The sequence below is a fragment of the Delphinus delphis genome, chromosome 1 (genome assembly GCF_949987515.2).
Source record: "Delphinus delphis chromosome 1, mDelDel1.2, whole genome shotgun sequence".
Taxonomy (NCBI): Eukaryota; Metazoa; Chordata; class Mammalia; order Artiodactyla; family Delphinidae; genus Delphinus; species Delphinus delphis.
In genome coordinates this window covers 107,447,068-107,469,307 of record NC_082683.1, presented here as the reverse complement: position 1 = coordinate 107,469,307, position 22,240 = coordinate 107,447,068, and the positions used below count along the sequence as shown (strand labels likewise).

The 22,240-nt window shown below is 36.8% G+C and overlaps 1 protein-coding gene across 1 annotated transcript in view; it reads right to left on the bottom strand.

The window, feature by feature from the left end:
• VPS45 (vacuolar protein sorting 45 homolog) overlaps positions 1 to 21,052 on the bottom strand; it is a 66,979-nt gene extending 45,927 nt beyond the window's left edge. Inside the window, exons 1-10 of the mRNA XM_060029078.1 lie at positions 20,853 to 21,052; positions 20,089 to 20,223; positions 11,868 to 11,928; positions 8,257 to 8,336; positions 7,119 to 7,187; positions 6,860 to 6,997; positions 6,311 to 6,421; positions 3,947 to 4,081; positions 3,393 to 3,506; positions 2,807 to 2,974 (exon numbers count right to left, since the gene is read on the bottom strand). Of these exons, the coding sequence (XP_059885061.1) occupies positions 2,807 to 2,974; positions 3,393 to 3,506; positions 3,947 to 4,081; positions 6,311 to 6,421; positions 6,860 to 6,997; positions 7,119 to 7,187; positions 8,257 to 8,336; positions 11,868 to 11,928; positions 20,089 to 20,223; positions 20,853 to 20,945 (1,104 nt within the window). The 5' untranslated portion in view covers positions 20,946 to 21,052. The remainder of the gene's footprint in view (positions 1 to 2,806; positions 2,975 to 3,392; positions 3,507 to 3,946; positions 4,082 to 6,310; positions 6,422 to 6,859; positions 6,998 to 7,118; positions 7,188 to 8,256; positions 8,337 to 11,867; positions 11,929 to 20,088; positions 20,224 to 20,852) is intronic.
• Positions 21,053 to 22,240: the final 1,188 nt, after the last annotated feature.

The window sequence follows — 22,240 nt, the reverse complement described above, 5'->3', positions numbered from 1 at the left end:
ACACAGAATAACTGTAAGAATGCAAGTGAAACTAACAGACTCAGTTTTTACTATGTATCTCTTTCATCAAGTACTTATATTATCTATTTAAGAATTAGAATTTATGATAAACCATAATGGTATACCATAACAATGATATAAAGAATATAAAACAATGTTGATATATGTATAACTGAATCACTTTGCTGTACAGCAGAAATTAATACAACAGTGTAAATCAACTATACTTCAATAAAAAAAAGATTAAAAAAATTCATATTTAATACAACTAAAAATATAAAGTCAGCCTAAAAGTTCTTTGTGAAGATTTAAGAACACAGAGATAAAATTAAGTGTTGACAGAAGTACTTTTCATAAATATAAAGCCAATAGCATCTTTATGATTTTCAAAATGATGGTGTTTTCAGAGGAACTCTTGATAAACATTTTTTTTTTTAATTTTTTTTTTTTTTTTTTTGCGGTACGCGGGCCTCTCACTGTTGTGGCCTCTCCCGTTGCGGAGCACAGGCTCCGGACGTGCAGGCTCAGCGGCCATGGCTCACGGGCCCAGCCGCTCCGCGGCATGTGGGATCTTCCCGGACCGGGGCACGAACCCGTGTCCCCTGCATCGGCAGGAAGACTCTCAACCACTGCGCCACCAGGGAAGCCCAATAAACATTTTTAAAAATTAAAAACCAACAACTATCAACATAAATCACAGTGAAGACTTTGGTATAACTAGAGCAACCACAGGTGGGTGAATTTCTTTCTTTTGATTGTACCATATCTTTAAAAAATTGTACTTAGAGGAAGGAAACTAACCTTTACAAAGTACCTACCATATGCGAAGCATTTTATATCTCATTAAATCCTGATAACAACCTAAAAGTTTGAAATCATTATCCCTGAGGCTTGGGCAAAATAAGTAATTTTCCCAGAGAAGCTTTGATACATAGAGATAGGACACAAGCCAGGATAGTCTGTGTTGTTTCCATTATACCATGCTGGCTTTATTTTATAAAGCAAAAGTGCAGCAGGGAAAGAAAGAGACTAAGTTTTAGAATATAGGGTCCTATTAATAAGGAAATGTGCTTCTTATAATAAGTGGCTTAGAAACAGCTATTTCCCAAAGGACTCTCATTCCCAAGTTACTCACTCTCAGTGATACCACGTTTTGCCACTTCTCAGGAATTTTGGAATTATCTCTGATTTGTTCTGCCTTGTTATCCTTATATCTAATCTGTCACTAAATAGTTATTTTCTCCCTTTGAAATGTCTTTCATATTTGCCCTTCTGTACATTTTTACTACTACCACTATGAGTCTTCTAGCCTCTCTGACTTGAATTTTTTTCATCTCCAAAGCATCCTTACTAGATTAAATTTCCTTAAATACTGCTTTCATCATATCAACTTTTAAGTAAGACTCTACACTGGATCTCTTTGCCTATCTCAGCAAGTACAAATCCCCCTTACAAGTGTTTTCATAAACTAGTTCCTGTTTACCAATTCAATTTTATCTCCTATGTCTCTTGCACACCCACTCTCAACAGGTCATGCTGTTTATTATTTTCTGCATAGTTCTGCATCTTTTCTTTGCTGAAATCCTCCTCCAGATTCTATTCATTATTTATGGTCCATCTTAATATCACCTTCTCTAAGAAACTGTCCCTAATAACCTCAAATCTTTAATTATAGTCAGTACCACAATTTTGACTTAATTAAATATTAACTTGAAACACTGCCTAATTGTTACTCATGCTTTAGTTTTGTCTCTTCAACTTATACTGTAAATTTCATGAGGCTAGGGTTTGATTATGTCACTTTTTTCTAAAATCTTCTGATAGCTCTCATCATTTTAAGATTAAAGCCCAACCTCCTTTCAATGGCCATAACCAGGCCTCAATCTGTCCTTCTGGCTTATCTAAGACCACTCCTCATCTTATATTCAGCACTGGCTACATTGAATTAGTCTCTGTTCCCTTAAAAAAAAAATTTTTTTTTTTTCGCATCTCCATGCCTGCATTCCCTCTGCTGAGAATTTCCTTCCTTTTCTCTGGTTGGTGCACTTCTACTTAATTACTTGTCCAGAACCAGACCTAATGTCATTGTCTCTAAGAAGCTCTAAGAAGATTCATCCTTAGGGAAAACAGTTGTCCTTCCTTTGTATTCCCATATCCCTTTGTAATACCTCTCGTATAGCACTTATTGCATATATTATAATTCCTGGTTTAAATTTCTTTCTCCCCTACTAAAATGTGAACTTTTTGAGGAAAAGGATGGTATCTTATTCATTTTTGTACCGCTAGATCCTCACAGCACCATGAACATGGAGCAGGCATTCACATGTTTGTAGAATAAACAGCAGATGTTCAATAATAAAAACCTAGAAAATGCATTTTAATATATTATACCTTTAAAATCTTCCTAACAACCTGTGAGATAAATATCATTATACTTATTTAACAAATGAGGAAAATGGCTCAGATTAAGCCAACGGCTCCAGGTCACAAAGCCAGCAGTGGCAAATCAAACACTGAAATTCAGATCTTCTGATTTTAGTCTAGCATTCTTTCTAGTTGACTAGGCTGCCCTCCTAAACACTCAATTAATTGCCTGAACCCTTTGAGATTGCACATTTTTCTTCTACTGTCCCTCTTATCATACATCTATCTTAAATAATACTAATTTGTGTTCTTGTCTCAACTGCCTGTTACACTGTAAATTCCATGTTGGTTAAAAAGGATTACTTGCCTTTGTATCTCTTGCTCTGCCTGGCACAGTGCCTTACACATAGTAGGTGCTCATCAAATTGGATTGAATAGATACCTGGAGAGCACTAGAATGGTCATTTTGACAGGCCAGTTCTTGCTCAACCTCCGAAACCTCCAGCAGATTCCGCTCACTGACCAACCGAGACAGCTCTCCAACCACTGTCACGTGCTTTGATACAGTCCCAGACATCTTCTTGAATTGTGGGTAATTCTCAACAAAGGCCTGCCATGGGAAAAACATCAATTAGGGGTTCTGTTATTTCTTGATGAGGATAGGCATATATGAAGAAGGAGAAAAAAAAAAAAAAAAAAGGAAGGGATTATTCTTCTGCCCAGACTAAGGCATCTAATACTTTCAATCACATGGCATTTTGTTATGCTTAAGAAGAGAAGAACTAGTATATGTCAGTAGACTGAGTCTTTAAATAGACCAAATATGACTGATGAATGGAAAGAAGTACATGGCTTATTATGAAGTTTTCACTATATTTTTTCCTAAAGAGAAGTATTACAGAAAATAATCTCAAACCAAACAAAAGGAATCAAGGCAGAAATCAGACCCAGAATATTCCAGAAATGCTGCTTACATGAATAGTTCCAAAGTCTTGTATGTTAATCATCCATGTACATGTTCAATTTACCTTCATGTCTGCTATTGATTCTAGTTTTTGCTGTTCTTTTGGTTTCTTCTTCTGAAAGTCTTCCATGAGATTCTTTATGTTGCTACCAATCTCAGCAAAGTTCAGGTACATATTCTGTGAAAAAGGAAGTTGGAAACACAGTTCTATCAACAAGTCTGACTTTCAGACAATTTAAAAGAAGTAAAAAAGAACACTGAATACAGTGAGAACTGAAGGGCAAGAAAATTTCATTATCATTACCAAATCTGGATATTGGCCAGGACACTGGTGATGAATACCATTACCATTTTCACAAAGGGCTAAGGACAGGAGGGAAGTAAATAAATTGGGTTCTAATTTTAAAAGTACAAAACTAAGTATGTGATTACTGTGAAAAAAATATTGTTAAAGGGTCAGAAAAAAGTCTGCCTTCCCTTGAGATGCAGTTTATCTACAGGATGCCTCTATCATCCTTCTACATGAAATCCCCAACCTGCTCTCATTCTAACAAATCAATATTAACCTTCTTACATAAAAACAACTAAAAAAATTTAAAAGAATTTTAAACCACTTACGTTAGCATAGAATTCATCATTTTCGGCAGATAGGACCACCTCTCTCAAGTCTTTACTGATCCCTGGCACTCTAGAAAGATCAATCCGATTGTTGTTTATGCCCAGTAGTTCATGGACCATGGCCTGATATGTCCACTAAATAAAGAATTATGAGAAAAAAAAATTGGTAACTGACAAAACATGGAAATAGTACACGTTCAGAAAAACAAATAAAAACTGACAACATTCTTAGTAACTAGTCTTGTTTACATGGAGGTTCTCTATTTAGCTCAAATTTTATTAATACTTTGTGCCATACTAAGCATTAAGATTGTCATTTTAATTGGTTAAACATCCGACAGTCAAAACGCTTTTAGATCTCACACTTTTGGAAGAAGGGCAGCCAGATTAATATTCCTGATAGAAAGAAAACAAATTAGATCTATCATTAGCTCCAATTTTTGCCTGTGAATTAAGAGTATATTTTTGGCTTCATAGATAGGGCTATATTGGTACTGCAGTTACAAGCTGTACCATTTCCTGTACACTTCTGTGGTTTTCTGCAGCATGAGAAGTGTGTTCTTGCAGATCTGAGTGGTGCTATATTTATCCTGGGAACACTAATATTACCAGAAAAAAACCTTGTGAGTTGATCAAAACACACATATTCAGAAGCTTGCCTCTGAATCCATTTTACTTTATATTTTTACTTAATATGCATTGTGAAGAAGGACCGGTTTCCAGTCTTACTTATTCTGTAAAACTGGAAAGGAGAAACCCCCAAATTTGCCTTCTCACCTTTTATGGAGAACAGGTTACTTTTAGTCACAGGCCCATTAGAGAAAACTAAGTATTTTCCAGCAAATTACCCTCTAAATCTAGAGTCTAAATACTAGATTTGTTAAAATAACTTCAGAGGTTATAAAAGTAGGTGCTTTATTTCCTAAAATATTTGCCAATGAGTCCTTGAAAAAGCAAGTTTCATTACAGCATTTAAAATAAGTACAACAAAATGCTTTATGCTTCCATAGACAGCATCCTGTGCATGCTTTCGCCATTAGCACATACTTCATAATTAAAATGATGTTTACTTTCTCCTCATTGGATCATGAATTCTTTGAGAGCAGAGACTGTATCTTTTAACCTTTTATCTCTAGTACTTAATACAGTACCTGGCACATAATAGGTCCTCAGTGAAATCTGTTGAATGAATGATTGCTTTTCTTTGGGAAACTAAATTATAAGCAATTATTTTTCTTTCTACTTTTTTATATCATCAAAATTTCTTTAGTTATATTATTAAAATGTATATAAAATATGTAACACATAATATGTAATATATAAAGTTATATTACTTTGAATTTTAGGAATATAAGCTATCTATCATATCATAGAGAAGTTGCATTGCACAGCACAGATTTCCCCTAGCATTAACATTATTATTATAAGCTGGGATGGAACTGAAATATAGACTGTGCCTTTTCCTATAAATTTAAAGTCACTATTAATAAAGTATCTACAAAGTGTAAGCCACTGTGCTTGTATTCACAGAAGAACAAACATTAGTAAGACACAGTCTGCCTTGAAGGAATGTATAACCTAGGAGACTGTGAAAACAATCAAAGGTACAACATAGAAAGTGCAGCATGAGACATAAGATGTTTCAAAAACACTTAAAAGATGTTTCAAGTGGTTTTAAAGGATAAGAATTTTGAGAGGTGAAGATGGGAAGAGAATGTATTCCAAACATGCCAGAGTTCAAAGAGAGGTCACAACATGAATAAAATGATGGCAGGAAATCATGAGGTATATCTACACAGTAGTGGGCTGCAGTTTTCTATAACGTTGAGCTTACATTGTGAAGGCTCATGGATGCCAAGTTCAGGAGTCTGTATTTCATCCAGTAGGCAAATGGGAAACAATTAAGATTTTTAAGCCAGGAGTAATAGGATCAGAACTTACTTTAGTAAAAGTAATTTAACAACATTGTATCCTTGAGATACATTAGAGTGGAGAGAAATTAAAAGTGGGGAATCAAGAAGATGACTATTTGAGGATTCCTATAAGAGATTAGATACACCAGGATAATGGCAATATGAATGGAAAAGAGCAGACACTGGAAAAGTAGAATCTACAGACCCAGAAGTTGCCTTAATTAGGGATGGTGGCAGAAAGGGACAGGAAGGATGAGGCAGAAGAAAGAGCTGAAGATGACTGTGGCTGGAAGAACACTGATACCAGAATGCTAGGAAACACAAGGCAAAAACAAGAATAGCTGAAAATAAGAAGGCAAATAAATGGACCATGTTGTTCATTTCCACATCTGCATTTTGATGAATACCACTTGAAATCATCTTTTCTTTATGCTAACAAAGGGCTCTGCACCTGGTTTAGCAATGGGGTGATGGCATCATCGCAGCGATCTAAAATAAGTAGCAATGGAGGAACCTCAGTCCGCCGGAATTCAAACAGTTCATATTCTTTAGTTATCACCTGCTGTGGGTAAGAGAGAAAGACGGTTTGGTGAACCAATTAGTAGCAGATAGAGATGATATAAATAGAAAATTAATACACAAAAACCACATTTAACAATAGTTTCTTGCACTTTCATATGCCTTCCATAATAGGATTCAAAAGCTTGACAAAGTTTAGTAGCATTCTGTTTAAGGGGTTAGGATTTGAAACTCTATTTTACAAGTGGTTTAATAGGATCAAAAGAAGTTAAGTAGCTTGCAAATGTTTCTTGGGTTAAACCTAAGAATCTTAGCTCTAATTTGTTGCTTTTGGTCTTGAATTACAAATGCCTACTTCCTTGCCAGTAAACCTAACACATCACCTCCTTAGTTTTAGATAAAATATTCCTTTAATTTCTGAAATATGAAAAAGAAATGAATGGTCTTGATGTTTTGGAACTGGAGATAGAGAATGCCATACCTTAACACATTCTGCAAGTCTCTTTGCTGTCTCTGATGAAAGCTGGTAACGAATCATGGGACATTTCTTCAGAGATAAAAGGAGAGCTGTCAGTCCTTGAGTTGCTCTGGATAGTTGGACTGGATCCCAATTTCGACCCTTTTTGTTAAAACATATATTCAGAGAAAATATTTGAATTTTATCTTACAAGTCCAATTACTTACTGAATTAACTCCTACCTGATAAATAAACTTAAAAAAAAAATCCTTTCTTTCCATACCTGGCAGCAACCCAGAATATTGAGGGAAAACAAATGTGGATTCACAGCAATGTAATCACCATAAAATTCCTGCAAACAAAGCACCAATATTAGTCAGTCATTCCATAAACTCCTAACTGTATCATGCAATAATATTTTTCATATGTGATATAATACTATGTGATACAATCAAATTTGAGGAAATGCAGGTATAAAAGAGAAAAATTGATCAATTAACAATTGAGTAACAATAGTCAATGTGAGGGAATTAATAAGATAATCATAAAATAGTAGCAATAATAATAAATCTTTAACAAAAAAAACCCAAAAAACAAAGTTGTATAAATATACATATCATACTTAAGAAGACTTATCAATTAGTAAAAATAAAACACTGCTAAAGATACACAATGTTACACTCAGTTAGATGAATAAGAACTTTGCTGTCCAGTGTATTCTCATGAGGGAGAATATGATTTAAAATAGGTCATTCTTTTTTCATTCATTTATCACCTAGCGCATCCTCCTGAAAATCCAAAACTTGTTTATTTGCTTCCCTGAGGACGATATTCTTCACTTAGGTGATAAATGTATTCAAACATCTGTGATAATGTATTCAAGAACACTAAAGGGTTTAAGAAGGAAAAGGTAACATGAAATGTTCTAATGTGAAGTATTACATAGAATGCAGAATAAACATTTAGGAGTTGCACGTTTTAACCTAATGACAAATCTGCTTACTACTTCCCAAAGCAAGATAATCACAAACAGAACTTTAATAAACCTCATTCACATCCCTTACTTCCTATTCTCTCCCAATCAGACATAAACTATAACTGTGTAGATGAATATTCTTATAGTATAGCTCATAAAACTAGCATAAGACATATCTGGCTCTGCCCCCAACCCTGTGAAACCGTCCCTACCAATCCAGTACCTTTCCAATCTCCTCATTCCCACTGCCTACTTTAATTCTATTCCCACTCAATTTGATACCTCTTCCAAATTTTCTAAATATGAGTATAGTCTGGTGCAATGCACATTTATTGTGTCTGATCAATAGCTTCCTTTCTTATGAGACAACACCTTCCATATTTTTAGACTCAAATCTTTAGAAAGGGCCAATATAAGATATGTATTAGAGGACCAATATGTTTACCTGAACCTCAGCCACCACTTCCTGTTCATCAGCTTCAGCTAATGACTTCACATCACTCTTGCTGATCACATTACTGAAATCTGAAACAGACATATAGGTTGTGGTTGACTCAGAGGAGATCACCTCTGCTGCAATTAGACATAAATGGGCCTGACAGTTAAAGTCTAATGACTAAGTGAAATTTAGTATACATTGTGGTATATGTCAAACACCTTCACATTGGAATGAACAGCACAAATATGTTTAAATCTGTAAATTCATAATACTTAAAAAAAAAAAAAAGGGAACCACCATTGTAGGCATTGGAGGATGCTAGGGAACCAAATCATTATATTGAAAATAGCAAATACTGGGAAAGAAGTAAGCTTTTATCCTTTTATATGCAAACTGTACCACCAGATAACCAAACGGTAGATGAGGGGGAACTCCTCTTTAAAGAAATTTTCCAGCTAAAAAGCAAAGGAATGATAAGGATAGAATTAAAACACCATCATTTTTTTCAAACCCCAAATGAATCAATGGATGGAACTAGGCATTGGGCATTAACCTCTGCTAGTATCACAGTAAGAGACAATCAGTGGAAGCACACAACACTACCTATGAAATATTCTCGTCAAAAAGAAATCAAATCTGAATCTAATTAAGCCTCTGTATCCAAGTACCAATTTACAAGAACTAGAGGACAGAGGGAACATTTTAAATTGCAAAGAACATGTTAAAGTACCCCATGCAGACGCAATCAGCAAGATCCAGGCTGTGGGAAACTTTAACAGAACAATGTAGTTTCTTCAATAAATAGACCGCATGGCGGTTGGGGTAGAGAGAGGACTTATAGAAGATTAAAGAAACTTACACAACGTATCAACCAATAGCAATGTGTGGACCTTACTATGATCCTGAGTCAAACAAACAGTGGTGAAAAAAAAAGGCATGAAAGAATTTGAAATTTGAACACTGAATGAATATTTGAATAAATAGGAATTTTCTTCATTATTTGGATATAATAATGGTACTCTTTAAAACAAGTCCTTATCATTTAGAGATGTACATGGAAATATTTATGGATGAAATCATGTGATGTCTTAGGTTATCTGCAATATGATATTGATGGGGGAGTAGACAGCAGTATAGCTAAAACAAGATTGGCCATGGTATGATAATTGTAGAAACTGGGTGATGGGTACATTGGGATTTATTAGACTATTCTGTCTACTTTTTACATATTTGAAAACTTCCATAATAAAAAAGGTTTTTTTTAAATAAAGGAAGGGAGGAGCCTGTTATACAAGATGTTTAGTAGACATAAGAATATACAAAAATAAAATTATTAAAAAATGACATGAGCAGAAGGCCAGTTTTGTGCTAATTAATATAACTTGTGCTAAAAGTCTGTAAAGAATAAAATCACTATATATAAACTCATTTTAGTTTATTTCAATCAAATAAAATTGTGAAATTGATTGCTCCACCCAAGACATTTCAACAGTCCATTTTTCCTAGGTTTTAGTGCTAACTACTTTAACATATATAATTTTTTTTGACTTCATAGATTTACAGCCCAAATCAAACAAACTTTACAACCAGAAGAGTAAATATTAGACTTATTTTTGGTTATTAATCCCAACCACTGCATCAAATAACTTTTCAGAGGAAAAGGGGGTCTTTCATCTCATGATCTATTCAATTTTTAGCTAAGAGACTCAGCAAAACAGTAATTCTGTTAGATGTCCAGATAAATTTGACAGTATGGGGAATCAATCTCTCTCTCTATATAAATATATGTGTGTGTGTATGTGTGTCTATGTGTGTCATTGAATACAAAAGTTTTTATACTTTCCTATCCTCAGTACCTAGCTTGTAATCTGACTTAAAAAATACTGGAATGACTGCACACCTATCAGAATGGCTAAAATGAAAAACAGGGACAACACTAAATGCTTGTGAGGATACAAAGAAATTAGATCACCTGTACACTGCTAATGGAAATGTAAAATGGCATAGTCATGCCAGAAAACATTTAGCAGTTTCTTAAAACACTAAACATGCAACTACCATATGACCCAGCAATTGCTCCCTGGGTATTATTTATTACAGAGAAATAAAGACTTACGTTCACACAAAAACCTATACACAAATATTTATAACAACTTTATTTGTATTAGCCCGAACTAGAAACAACTGAGATGTCCTTCAACAGGTGAACAGATAAACAAATTGTGGTACGTCCATACCATGGAATACTACTCAGTAATTAAATAAATAAATAAATAAATAAAAATGAGGACTTCCCTGGTGGCACAGTGGTTAAGAATCTGACTGCCAATGCAGGGGACACAGGTTCGAGCCCTGGTCTGGGAAGATCCCACATGCCGCGGAGCAACTAAGCCTGTGCACCACAACTACTGAGTCTGTGCTGTAGAGCCCGTGAGCCACAACTACTGAGCCTGCATGCCACAACTACTTAAGCCCACGCACCTAGAGCCCATGCTCTGCAACAAGAGAAGCCACCGCAATGAAGCCTGAGCACGGCAATGAAGAGTAGCCCCTGCTTGCAGCAACTAGAGAAAGCCCGTGCGCAGCAACAAAGACCCAATGCAGCCACAGATAAAATCAAATAAATTTAAAAAAAGAAAAGAAAAGAAAAAAAGGAAAAAAAAGCTTAATTGAAAAAGAAAACCCGTGATTATTAGCCAAAAATAAAACAATAACAAAAACAAAAGTAGGATGACAGAAAAGAATAAAATTGCCTGTTTTTACCTCCTGGGGTTGTTTTAAGGGCTGAATAAAATATGAGAGAGTTCTTATAAACTACAGTGTCTTATCACAAATGTTAATTTTTTGTACCATTATTAAATTGTAGTATATGCGGAAGAAAGTATATATCTTAGACTATAGTTTAAACCCTAAAACTCCAAAGCCTTCAAGTAAACAATACAAATGCTATGAAGATCAATAAGGACATCTAGAGGAGAAAAGATGTAACTTCCAAAGCAGAATGTATTACATTAAAAAAATCCATATCAATTGTATAGTAACCACAAACCCAGTTTATTTCCAGGCCTCCACCCCCTTTCCCCTCCCCAAAAGTTATGCAAATAGGAGATATCTACCTGATGACTTGTACTTTCAAGTATTACATAAAGTTGCAAAGAGAAGTAGACTGTTTTCATCTGGTATGTAAAGTAAATCTCTGCTTTTCCAACAAACTCAAGTATATCCTCCCTCCAAATAAATAAATCAGCTTCTATGCCTCCGTTCATAAAAGTGTAAAATAGAAATAAATATACATACGTTTTTGGCAAAGGTAGAATGTGAAAGTTGACTACTTACAACTTTTGACTTATAAAGAAACTTGAAGGGCAAAGTAAAACTTAACAAAAAATTTGTTTTTAACCTAAGCAGTCTATGATGAGTGGAAATCACATTTAGCTCTCAGAAACAGAATGTTGGTCCAACACTTTTAACACTTTTAATACTTTGAAATGACAAAAAAACTCACCAGACTCTTTCAGTGATGGATTCAATTAACTTACTGATGATATGAAGTACCCAATAGAACATATTAGCTAGGATTTAGTTACATGATTGAACAGGTGAAATAACATACTTACAAATAAAATATATACTGTATTTGGGTCTTCGGAGCTCCTGAATCAGATAATCCACATTCTCCTAGAAAAGAAAAGAACAAACAAATAAAATACGAGAACTGCTTAAGTGAAAAAGTAATAAATACGTATCATCCACTGATTTATTTAAGTATTTACTGAGTGCCTACTGTGTGCTGAGGTCTAGATTAAGTGTGTGTATGTTGGGAGGGGTGAGGGCTGGGGATAAAAAAGAGCCACATTGAATACAATGATCAGGAATCATGTAACATTAACTAGCTGCATTGCCTTGGCCAAATTAAGATTAAAAAATATAAAGGACATAGATGTTGAAATACAACATAAAATAGATAATAATTCTGCAAATTTGCCTCAAGCTGTTTGTTTATAAATTTTATTCATCTGATCAAAATTCTTATGTGGAACATCAAAATGTGTCTAGTCCTTTAAAAACCAACATTCAAGAGAAAATATAGTTAAATATATTCACTTGGACTTTTAACTAATTGGGACCAGAGGCTGCAGAACTGCAATATTTGTGAAGTATTTGCAAACAGTAGGCTAAGACCTTTTGTATAATTACATTATTTAAAAATACAACATGAAATTTAGAACTAAAAGTTGATTTTCAAATGGTCAAAACATAATAATTCCAATTACATACGATCATAATGCAGATCTTATCTACTTTTGATACTATAACATATGGTTAAATTTCAGTATAAAGTTGATCCCCAAATTATACATGATATAAAATATCATTTTTGAATGTTAAAAAACCATACATTTCCTTATAGAATTAAAAGTAATGTAAGCAATACATATTGCTTGTTAAATGGGAAAAAGACTTTAAAAACTGTAATTTAAATTTAAAAAACACATTAAAAATTAACTTTATAATGTAATCTTAAGGAAAAATTGTTTTTGACAACACATTTTGAGTTTGAGAGAACATACATATGGCACTGAAAGAGCTTCTCCAATAAAAAATGTTAGGAAATGATAGACTGATAATCTCTAAGATCCCTCCCAGAGCCAAAATTTCATGACTAATATGAAACAATTGGAAACTACTGTATCAAAGAATTAATTGATGTATTAATTAATTCAGGAACTATTTATTGAGTATCCATTATGTGGCAGGCAATGGGGACAGAACAGTGTGAAAATATGCTCTCCTGGAGCTTACTGCTGGCAGGTGAGACATATTAATTAATCACACAAACCATACGAGACTTCAACCATGACAAGTAATAGGAAGAGGAAGATGGTGCTATAAGTGTTTATGAGAGGGGAGTTTGAACTGGTCAGCAAAGCCAGGAAAGATTTGCTTGAGGGAGTGAAAACGTTCCAGGCAAAGAGAAGAACCTGTGCAAAGGTCCTGCGGCATGACGGAATACAGTGGACTGAAAGGTTAGTGTGGCTAAGAGCAAAAGGGGAATGGTTTGAAATGAGGCTATAGAAATAGTAGGAACTAGACCATACAGGGCCTTGCAGGCCACACTTAATGGAGTTTTGTCTTTATCATAAAAGCAATGAGCAAACGTTCAAGGATTTCAAGCGTGGTGATATGGTCAGATTTGTATATTGGAAAGTAGATAATGTACAAGCACTGGAGTTAATAACATGAATATAAAACAAGAGAACATACAAAATAAGATTGAAATAGTAAAGGAATTTTAAAGGAGGACTCAAGTTAGATTTAGAAGATGATGGCTGAAAACTGACAGAAGGCTAAAGAATCTTTAATCAGGGGAAGAGAACAGAGGACAGGAATGAGTATGTAAAGGGATCATAAAAAGGCCAATCTGGCTGCAGTGGAGGAGCAGAGGTAGGACATAGGAGGTTGAATACATAAGGGCAGACCAGACCAGCTAAAGGAGGGCTCTGAGGGCTACTAAATATAAACTTAATGATGGAAGTAAAATTGAGTCATTAAAGGTTCCTGAGCATAGATGTGAATAAAATGATAAAGACTGAAAACACTGATATAAGTATGTATTGGTGGCCCTGAACCAAGATGGTGGAGTAGAAGGACGTGCTCTCACTCCCTCTTGCGAGAACACCAAAATCACAACTAGCTGCTGGACAATCATCGACAGGAAGACACTGGAACTCACCAAAAAAGATACCCCACATGTAAAGACAAAGGAGAAGCCACAATGAGATGGTAGGAGGAGCACAATCACAGTAAAATCAAATCCCATAACTGCTGGGTGGGTGACTCACAGACTGGAGAACACTTATACCATAGATGTCCACCCACTGGAATGAAGGTTCTAAGCCCCACATCAGGCTTCCCAACCTGGGGGTCTGGCAACAGGAGGAGGAATTCCTAGAGAATCAGACTTTGAAGCCTAGTGGGATTTGATTGCAGGACTTTGACAGGACTGGGGGAAACAGAGACTCCACTCTTGGAGGGCACACACAAAGTAGTGTGAGCATCAGGACCCAGGGGAAGGAGCAGTGACCCCAGGGGAGACTGAATCAGACCTACCTGCTAGTGTGGGAGGGTCTCCTGCAGAGGCAGAGGGTGGCTGTGGCTCACCATGGGGGCAAGGACACTGGCAGCAGAAGTTCTGGGAAGTACTCCTTAGCGTGAGCCCTCCCAGAGTCTGTCATTAGCCCCACCAAAGAGCCCAGGTAGGCTCCAGTGTTGGGTTGTCTCAGGCCAAACAACCAACAGGGAGGGAACCCAGCCCCACCCATCAGCAGTCAAGCAGATTAAAGTTTTACTGAGCTCTGCCCACCAGAGCAACAGTCACCTCTACCCACCACCAGTCCCTCCCATCAGGAAACTTGCACAAGCCTCTTAGACAGCCTCATCCACCAGAGGGCAGACAGCAGAAGCAAGAAGAACTACAGTCCTGCAGCCTGTGGAACAAAAACCACATTCACAGAAAGAAAGAAAAAATGAAAAGGTAGAGGGCTATGTACCAAATGAAGGAACAAGATAAAAGCCCAGAAAAACAACTAAATGAAGGGGAGACAGGCAACCTTCCAGAAAAAGAATTCAGAATAATGATCGTGAAGATGATCCAGGACCTCGGAAAAGAATGGAGGCAAAGATCAAGAAGATGCAAGAAATGTTTAAAAAAGACCTAGAAGAATTAAAGAACAAACAAACAGAGATGAACAATACAATAACTGAAATGAAAACTATACTAGAAGGAATCAATACCAGAATAATTGAGGCAGAAGAACGGGTAAGTGACCTGGAAGACAGAATGGTGGAATTCACTGCTACAGAACAGAATAAAGAGAAAAGAATGAAAAGAAATAAAGACAGCCTAAGAGATCTCTGGGACAACATTAAACACAACAACATTCGCATTATAGGGGTTCCAGAAGGAGAAGAGAGAGAGAAAGGGCCCAAGAAAATATTTGAAGAGATTATTGTTGAAAACTTCCCTAACATGGGAAAGGAAATAACCACCCAAGTCCAGGAAGTGCAGCGAGTCCCGTACAGGATAAACCCAAGGAGAAACACGCCGAGACACATAGTAAACAAATTGGCAAAAATTAAAGACAAAGAAAAATTATTGAAAGCAGCAAGGGAAAAACTACAAATAACATACAAGGAAACTCCCATAAGGTTAACAGCTGATTTCTCAGCAGAAACTCTACAAGCCAGAAGGGAGTGGCATGATATACTTAAAGTGATGAAAGGGAAGAACCTACAACCAAGATTACTCTACCCAGCAAGGATCTAATTCAGATTCGATGGAGAAATCAAAAGCTTTACAGACAAGCAAAAGCTAAGAGAATTCAGCACCACCAAACCAGCTCTACAACATATGCAAAAGGAAATTCTCTAAGTGGGAAACACAAGAGAAGAAAAGGACCTACGAAAACAAACCCAAAACAATTAAGAAAATGGTCATAGGAACATACATATCAATAATTACCTTAAAAGTGAATGGATTAAACGCTCCAACCAAAAGACACAGGCTTGCTGAATGGATACAAAAACAAGACCCATATATATGCTGTCTACAATAGACCCACTTCAGACCTAGGGACACATACAGATTGAAAGTGAGGGGATGAAAAAAGATATTCCATGCAAATGGAAATCAAAAGAAAGCTGGAGTAGCAATACTCATACCAGATAAAATAGACTTTAAAATAAAGAATGTTACAAGAGACAAGAAAGGACACTACATAATGATCAAGGGATCAATCCAAGAACAAGATATACCAATTATAAATATATATGCACCCAACATAGGAGCACCTCAATACATAAGGCAACTGCTAACAGCTCTAAAAGAGGAAATCAACAGTAACACAATAATAGTGGGGGACTTTAACACCTCACTTACACCAATGGACAGATCATCCAAAATGAAAATAAATAAGGAAACACAAGCTTTAAATGACACAATAGACCAGATAGATTTAATTGATATTTATAGGACATTCCATCCAAAAACAGCAGATAACACTTTCTTCTCAAGTGCGCACAGAACATCTCCAGGATAGATCACATCTTGGGTCACAAATCAAGCCTCAGTAAACTTAAGTAAACTGAAATCATATCAAGTATCTTTTCTGACCCCAATGCTATGAGATTAGAAATGAATTACAGGGAAAAAAAAGTAAAAAAACACAAACACATGGAGGTTAAACAATACGTTACTAAATAACCAAGAGATCACTGAAGAAATCAAAGAGGAAATCAAAAAATACCTAGAGACAAATGACAATGAAAACACGATGATCCAAAATGTATGCGATGCAGCAAAAGCAGTTCTAAGAGGAAAGTTTATAGCTATACAAGCCTACCTCAAGAAACAGGAAAAATCTCAAATAAACAATCTAACCTTACATCAAAAGGAACTAGAGAAAGAAGAACAAACAAAACCCAAAGTTAGCAGAAGGAAAGAAATCATAAAGATCAGAGCAGAAATAAATGAAATAGAAACAAAGAAAACAATAGCAAAGATCAATAAAACTAAAAGCTGGTTCTTTGAGAAGATAAACAAAATTGATAAACCATTAGCCAGACTCATCAAGAAAAAGAGGGAGAGGACTCAAATCAATAAACTTAGAAATGAAAAAGGAGAAGTTACAACAGACACCACAGAAATACAAAGCATCCTAAGAGACTACTACAAGCAACTCTATGCCAATAAAATGGACAACCTGGAAGAAATGGACAAATTCTTAGAAAGGTATAACCTTCCAAGACTGAACCAGGAAGAAACAGAAAATATGAACAGATTAATCACAAGTAGTGAAATTGAAACTGTGATTAAAAATCTTCCAACAGACAAAAGTCCAGGACCAGATGGCTTCACAGGTGAATTCTATCAAACATTTAGAGACGAGCTAACAACCATCCTTCTCAAACTCTTCCAAAAAATTGCAGAGGAAGGAACACTCCCAAACTCATTCTGTGAGGTCACCATCACCCTGATACCAAAACCAGACAAAGATACTACAAAAAAAGAAAATTACAGATCAATATCACTGATGAATATAGATGCAAAAATCCTCAACAAAATACTAGCAAACAGAGTCCAACAACACATTGAAAGGATCATATACCATGATCAAGTGGGATTTATCCCAGGGATGCAAGGATTCTTCAATATATGCAAATCAATCAATGTGATACACCATATTAACAAATTGAAGAATAAAAACCATATGATCATCTCAATAGAGGCAGAAAAAGCTTTTGACAAAATTCAACACCCATTTATGTTAAAAACTCTCCAGAAAGTGGGTATAGAGGGAACCTAACTCAACATAATAAAGGCCATATATGACAAACCCACAGCAAACATCATTCGCAATGGTCAAACACTGAAAGCATTTCCTCTAAAATCAGGAAGAAGACAAGGATGTCCACTCTCACCACTATCATTCAACATAGTTTTGGAAGTCCTAGCCATGGCAATCAGAGAAGAAAAAGAAATAAAAGGAATACAAATTGGAAAAGAAGAAGTAAAACTGTCACTGTTTCCAGATGACATGATACTATACATAGAGAATCCTAAAGATGCCACCAGAAAACTAGTAGAGCTAATCAATGAATTTGGTAAAGTTGCAGGATACAAAATTAATGCACAGAAATCTCTTGCATTCCTATACACTGATGATGCAAAATCTGAAAGAGAAATTAAGGAAACACTCCCATTTACCACTGCAACAAAAAGAATAAAATACCTATGAATAAACCTACCTAGGGAGACAAAAGACCTGTATGCAGAAAACTATAAGACACTGATGAAAGAAATTAAACATGATACCAACAGATGGAGAGATATACCATGTTCTTGGATTGGAAGAATAAGTACTGTGAAAATTACTATACTACCCAAAGCAATCTACAGATTCAATCCCTATCAAATTACCAATGGCATTTTTTATGGAACTAGAACAAAAAATCTTAAAATTTGTATGGAGACACAAAAGACCCCAAATAGCCAAAGCAGTCTTGAGGGAAAAAAACGGAGCTGGAGGAATCAGACTCCCTGACTTCAGAATATACTACAAAGCTACAGTAAACAAGACAATATGGTACTGGCACAAAAACAGAAACATATATCAATGGAACAAGATAGAAAGCCCAGAGATAAACCCACGCACATATGGTCAACAAATCTATGACAAAGGAGGCAAGGATATACAATGGAGAAAAGACAGTCTCTTCAATAAGTGGTGCTGGGAAAACTGGACAGCTACATGTAAAAGAATGAAATTAGAACACTCCCTAACACCATACACAAAAATAAACTCAAAATGGATTGAGACCTAAATGTAAGACTGGACACTATAAAACTCTTAGAGGAAAACATAGGAAGAACACTCTTTGACATAAATCACAGCAAGATCTTTTTTGATCCACCTCCTAGAGTAATGGAAATAAAAACAAAAATAAACAAATGGGACCTAATGAAACTTCAAAGCTTTTGCACAGCAAAGGAAACCATAAAGAAGACGAAAAGACAACCTTCAGAATGGGAGAAAATATTTGCAAACGAATCAATGGACAAAGGATTAATATCCAAAATATATTAACAGCTCATGCAGCTCAATATTAAAAAAACAAACAACCCAATCCAAAAATGAGCAAAAGACCTAAATAGACATTTCTCCAAAGAAGACATACAGATGGCCAAGAAGCACATGAAAAGCTGCTCAACATCACTAATCATTAGAGAAATGCAAATCAAAAGTACAATGAGGTATCACCTCACACCAGTTAGAATGGGCATCATCAGAAAATCTACAAACAACAGATGCTGGAGAGGGTGTGGAGAAAAGGGAACCCTCTTGCGCTGTTGGTGGGAATGTAAACTGATACAGCCACCATGGAGAACAGTATGGAGGTTCCTTAAAAAACTAAAAATAGAATTACCATATGATCCAGCAATCCCACTACTGGGCATATACCCAGAGAAAACCATAATTCAAAGAGACACATGCACCCCAATGTTCATTGCAGCACTATTTACAATAGCCAGGTCACAGAAGCAATCTAAATGCCCATCGACAGACGAATGGATAAAGAAGATGTGGTACATATATACAATGTCATATTACTCAGCCATGAAAAGGAATGAAATTGGGTCATTTGTAGAGATGTGGATGGATCTAGAGACTGTCATGCAGGGTGAAGTAAGTCAGAAAGAGAAAAACAAATAGCGTATATTAATGCATATATGTGGAGCCTAGAAAAATGGTACAGATGAACCAGTTTGCAGGGCAAAAATAGAGACACAGATGTAGAGAACAAATGTATGGACACCAAGGGGGGAAAGCCGTGGGGGGTGGGGGTGGGGGTGTGATGAATTGGGCGATTGGGATTGACATGTATACACTGATGTGTATAAAACTGATGACTAATAAGAACCTGCTGTATAAAAAAATAAAATTCAAAAATTTAAAAATAAATAAATAAATAAATGGCAATGGTGTTCAGTGTGATAGGTATGGAGGTTAATCCAGGAATAAAGTGATGTGGGTCTCTGCTGGGATAGTTAGTGGCTTTGGAAGTAGCTGAGAACCTTAAAGACACCTTGAAGGAAAAACTGGCTGTAAGCAGTGACTGAGATGTGGAAAGGAGGAGAGTCATGGTTATAACTCTGATAAACCAGCATAATTATGATGCCACAAATGATGATAATATAAATTTATTTTGCCTTAATAATACTTCCAGATCATAGTGTGCTGTATTTGCCTAAGCAGACGGCAGCTGTTTATGTAGTACCTTTGTAGGTCGAAGAAAACAAATTGCTTTCAGGTGTTTCATGATCTCTCGATTTTGAGAATCAATGCGTTCAAAAAGGTACACTTCCTTCTGGAGAATTTCCGATTGTGTGTATACCATACTCACTATGCCGGTCTGTAAAGAAAAAGAATTAACTAATATTATGCTAGTCCAGAATAATAAAAACAAGCAGCCATACCTAAGCCTTAAAATCTTTTTTTTCATTAACACTACTTAGTTGGATAACTTAAATACTAACATATGTAATAACATTTACTGAGCATCTAAAATAATAAGTAATGTACCAAAATGAAACGTTCTCTCTGAACACGAACAACCCATAAATTTCCCATCACCTTAAAGAGTTCTTTTTTAAAATTTTGTGACCAATAAATAATAACCTGTCACCTCAGTTTGAGCCCTGACAGCTTTCCTTTAAAAACATAACGCTGAGTGGAAATAACAGGACCATCCCAAAGTCCTCCGAGTGCGCTGTCTTATATATTATTTCTTGGCAGAGGCATTTAAAAAACGATTTCTGATTTCAATAAACTGTTCTGGGTACAAGAACCTCCGGCAGTGGTTAGAGCCATTCAAACTGCAAACCTTCTAGGCAAGCTTTACATACACAACCTTTCAGTTCCACACTGAACTGACCCTCACTTATAAATCTTTAATTACATACTATATCCTACAGTGGAATGGGACCAGCTATTGCAAGGGAGGAGGGTTCCCTCACAAACACTGAGCAAAAGCAAACTCACCGTCTCTTTATCCATAAGAAGTACTTTCATGCCCGGTCCGCTGTCCTCTATCATTTTGGAAATGTACTGCTTCACAGCAAAAACCACGTTCATGGTGGCGAATTGACAGGTTAGCACTATAGCTCTTCCCGCCCCCCGTTTTTCTTGCTAAATTAACCCCCGGCCTCTTATCCGGATCTCAGCAGCCTCCTCCCCGCCAGGCTTTGGCTTCCGGAAGTCCGGTCAGCTGTGGTCCTGGGAGTTGTAGTTTCGCTACGCGGTTCGGACAACCAGCCTCCCGGCTACTTGGAAGAATTCGGCTGAGACACCCTAGGATGCCACGCCCGGACTTGATTCTCGACCCACCTCTAGCCCGGAGGTGTTTGAGGCCCGGACGCTCAGATCTCTCCCGGCCCTTGGCCCGGGGTCCGGGCCGCGGCCTGACGCCCCTCCTGCTGGCTTGGGGAGAGGGTGGCGCCTCGCGGTGTGGAGGAACTTGGCATAATGCTGGCTCGGAGGCAAGAACAGCAGAGCTTGGCCGTGGTCGCTATTTGCCATTAACGCTTTCTTGGGTGCCAGTGAAGGATGGAGGGAAGGGAGATGGCCTTGTGTTCCCGGCAGATGCTAGGGACTCCGAGGTTCGGCATTTGGTAAATCTCACGCGGTATTTGCTAAATAGTGGCCGAGATTCGTCTTCCCCGCCGTATTTGTGTCATTAACAAGGCGAGGACACAGTTCGGGCAAAGTGAGGCCCTAATTGCTTTTCCGAAGACTGAGGGGTATCGGAAATTGAACAAATACTTATTGAACGAATAAATAGGGAACGCCCTTTAGGAATGTTCTGGGAGAGGCCTCGGATCTCCCAGGAGGGCCTGGAGGTGGGGTCTGCCGCCGGAACTCGAAGGCCGCGGGTCCAGCGGAGCCCGGAACCACCCAGTTTTCGGCTCCCTGGGCGTTTGGACTCCGTGGGTTTCAACTCTCCCAGGTTGCTGGGGACTTGCGATGCTGAAACAGCGGCAGGAGAAGAGTTAACAGGGTCAAAAATGGGTAGGGGACATGTATTCGGTGGGGATAAAGCAAAGTAGCGCGGGGATTTTAAGGAAAAACTCAAAATTTTAATTTAAGAAACGACAAAAACTTAGCAACAAAATGAATCTTAAAGCCATCAACTTCCACATGTCTACATCTGTGTTTATACCCCGCAGGTCTTCTCTCCATTATGCCATTTCTCGAAAAGGATGGTAAATGTTAGTTTTCTGCACCTTTGCGTTGGGGAATTGTAAAATCGGGAAGACAACAGGAAACAACTGCAAGAAATCAGAGACTTTAATTGCTTGTAAATATTTCTACCCAAAAAATGACCAGTGTTTGTTGTGTTCACAGTTTAATCAATAGGTTCAGCATTACCA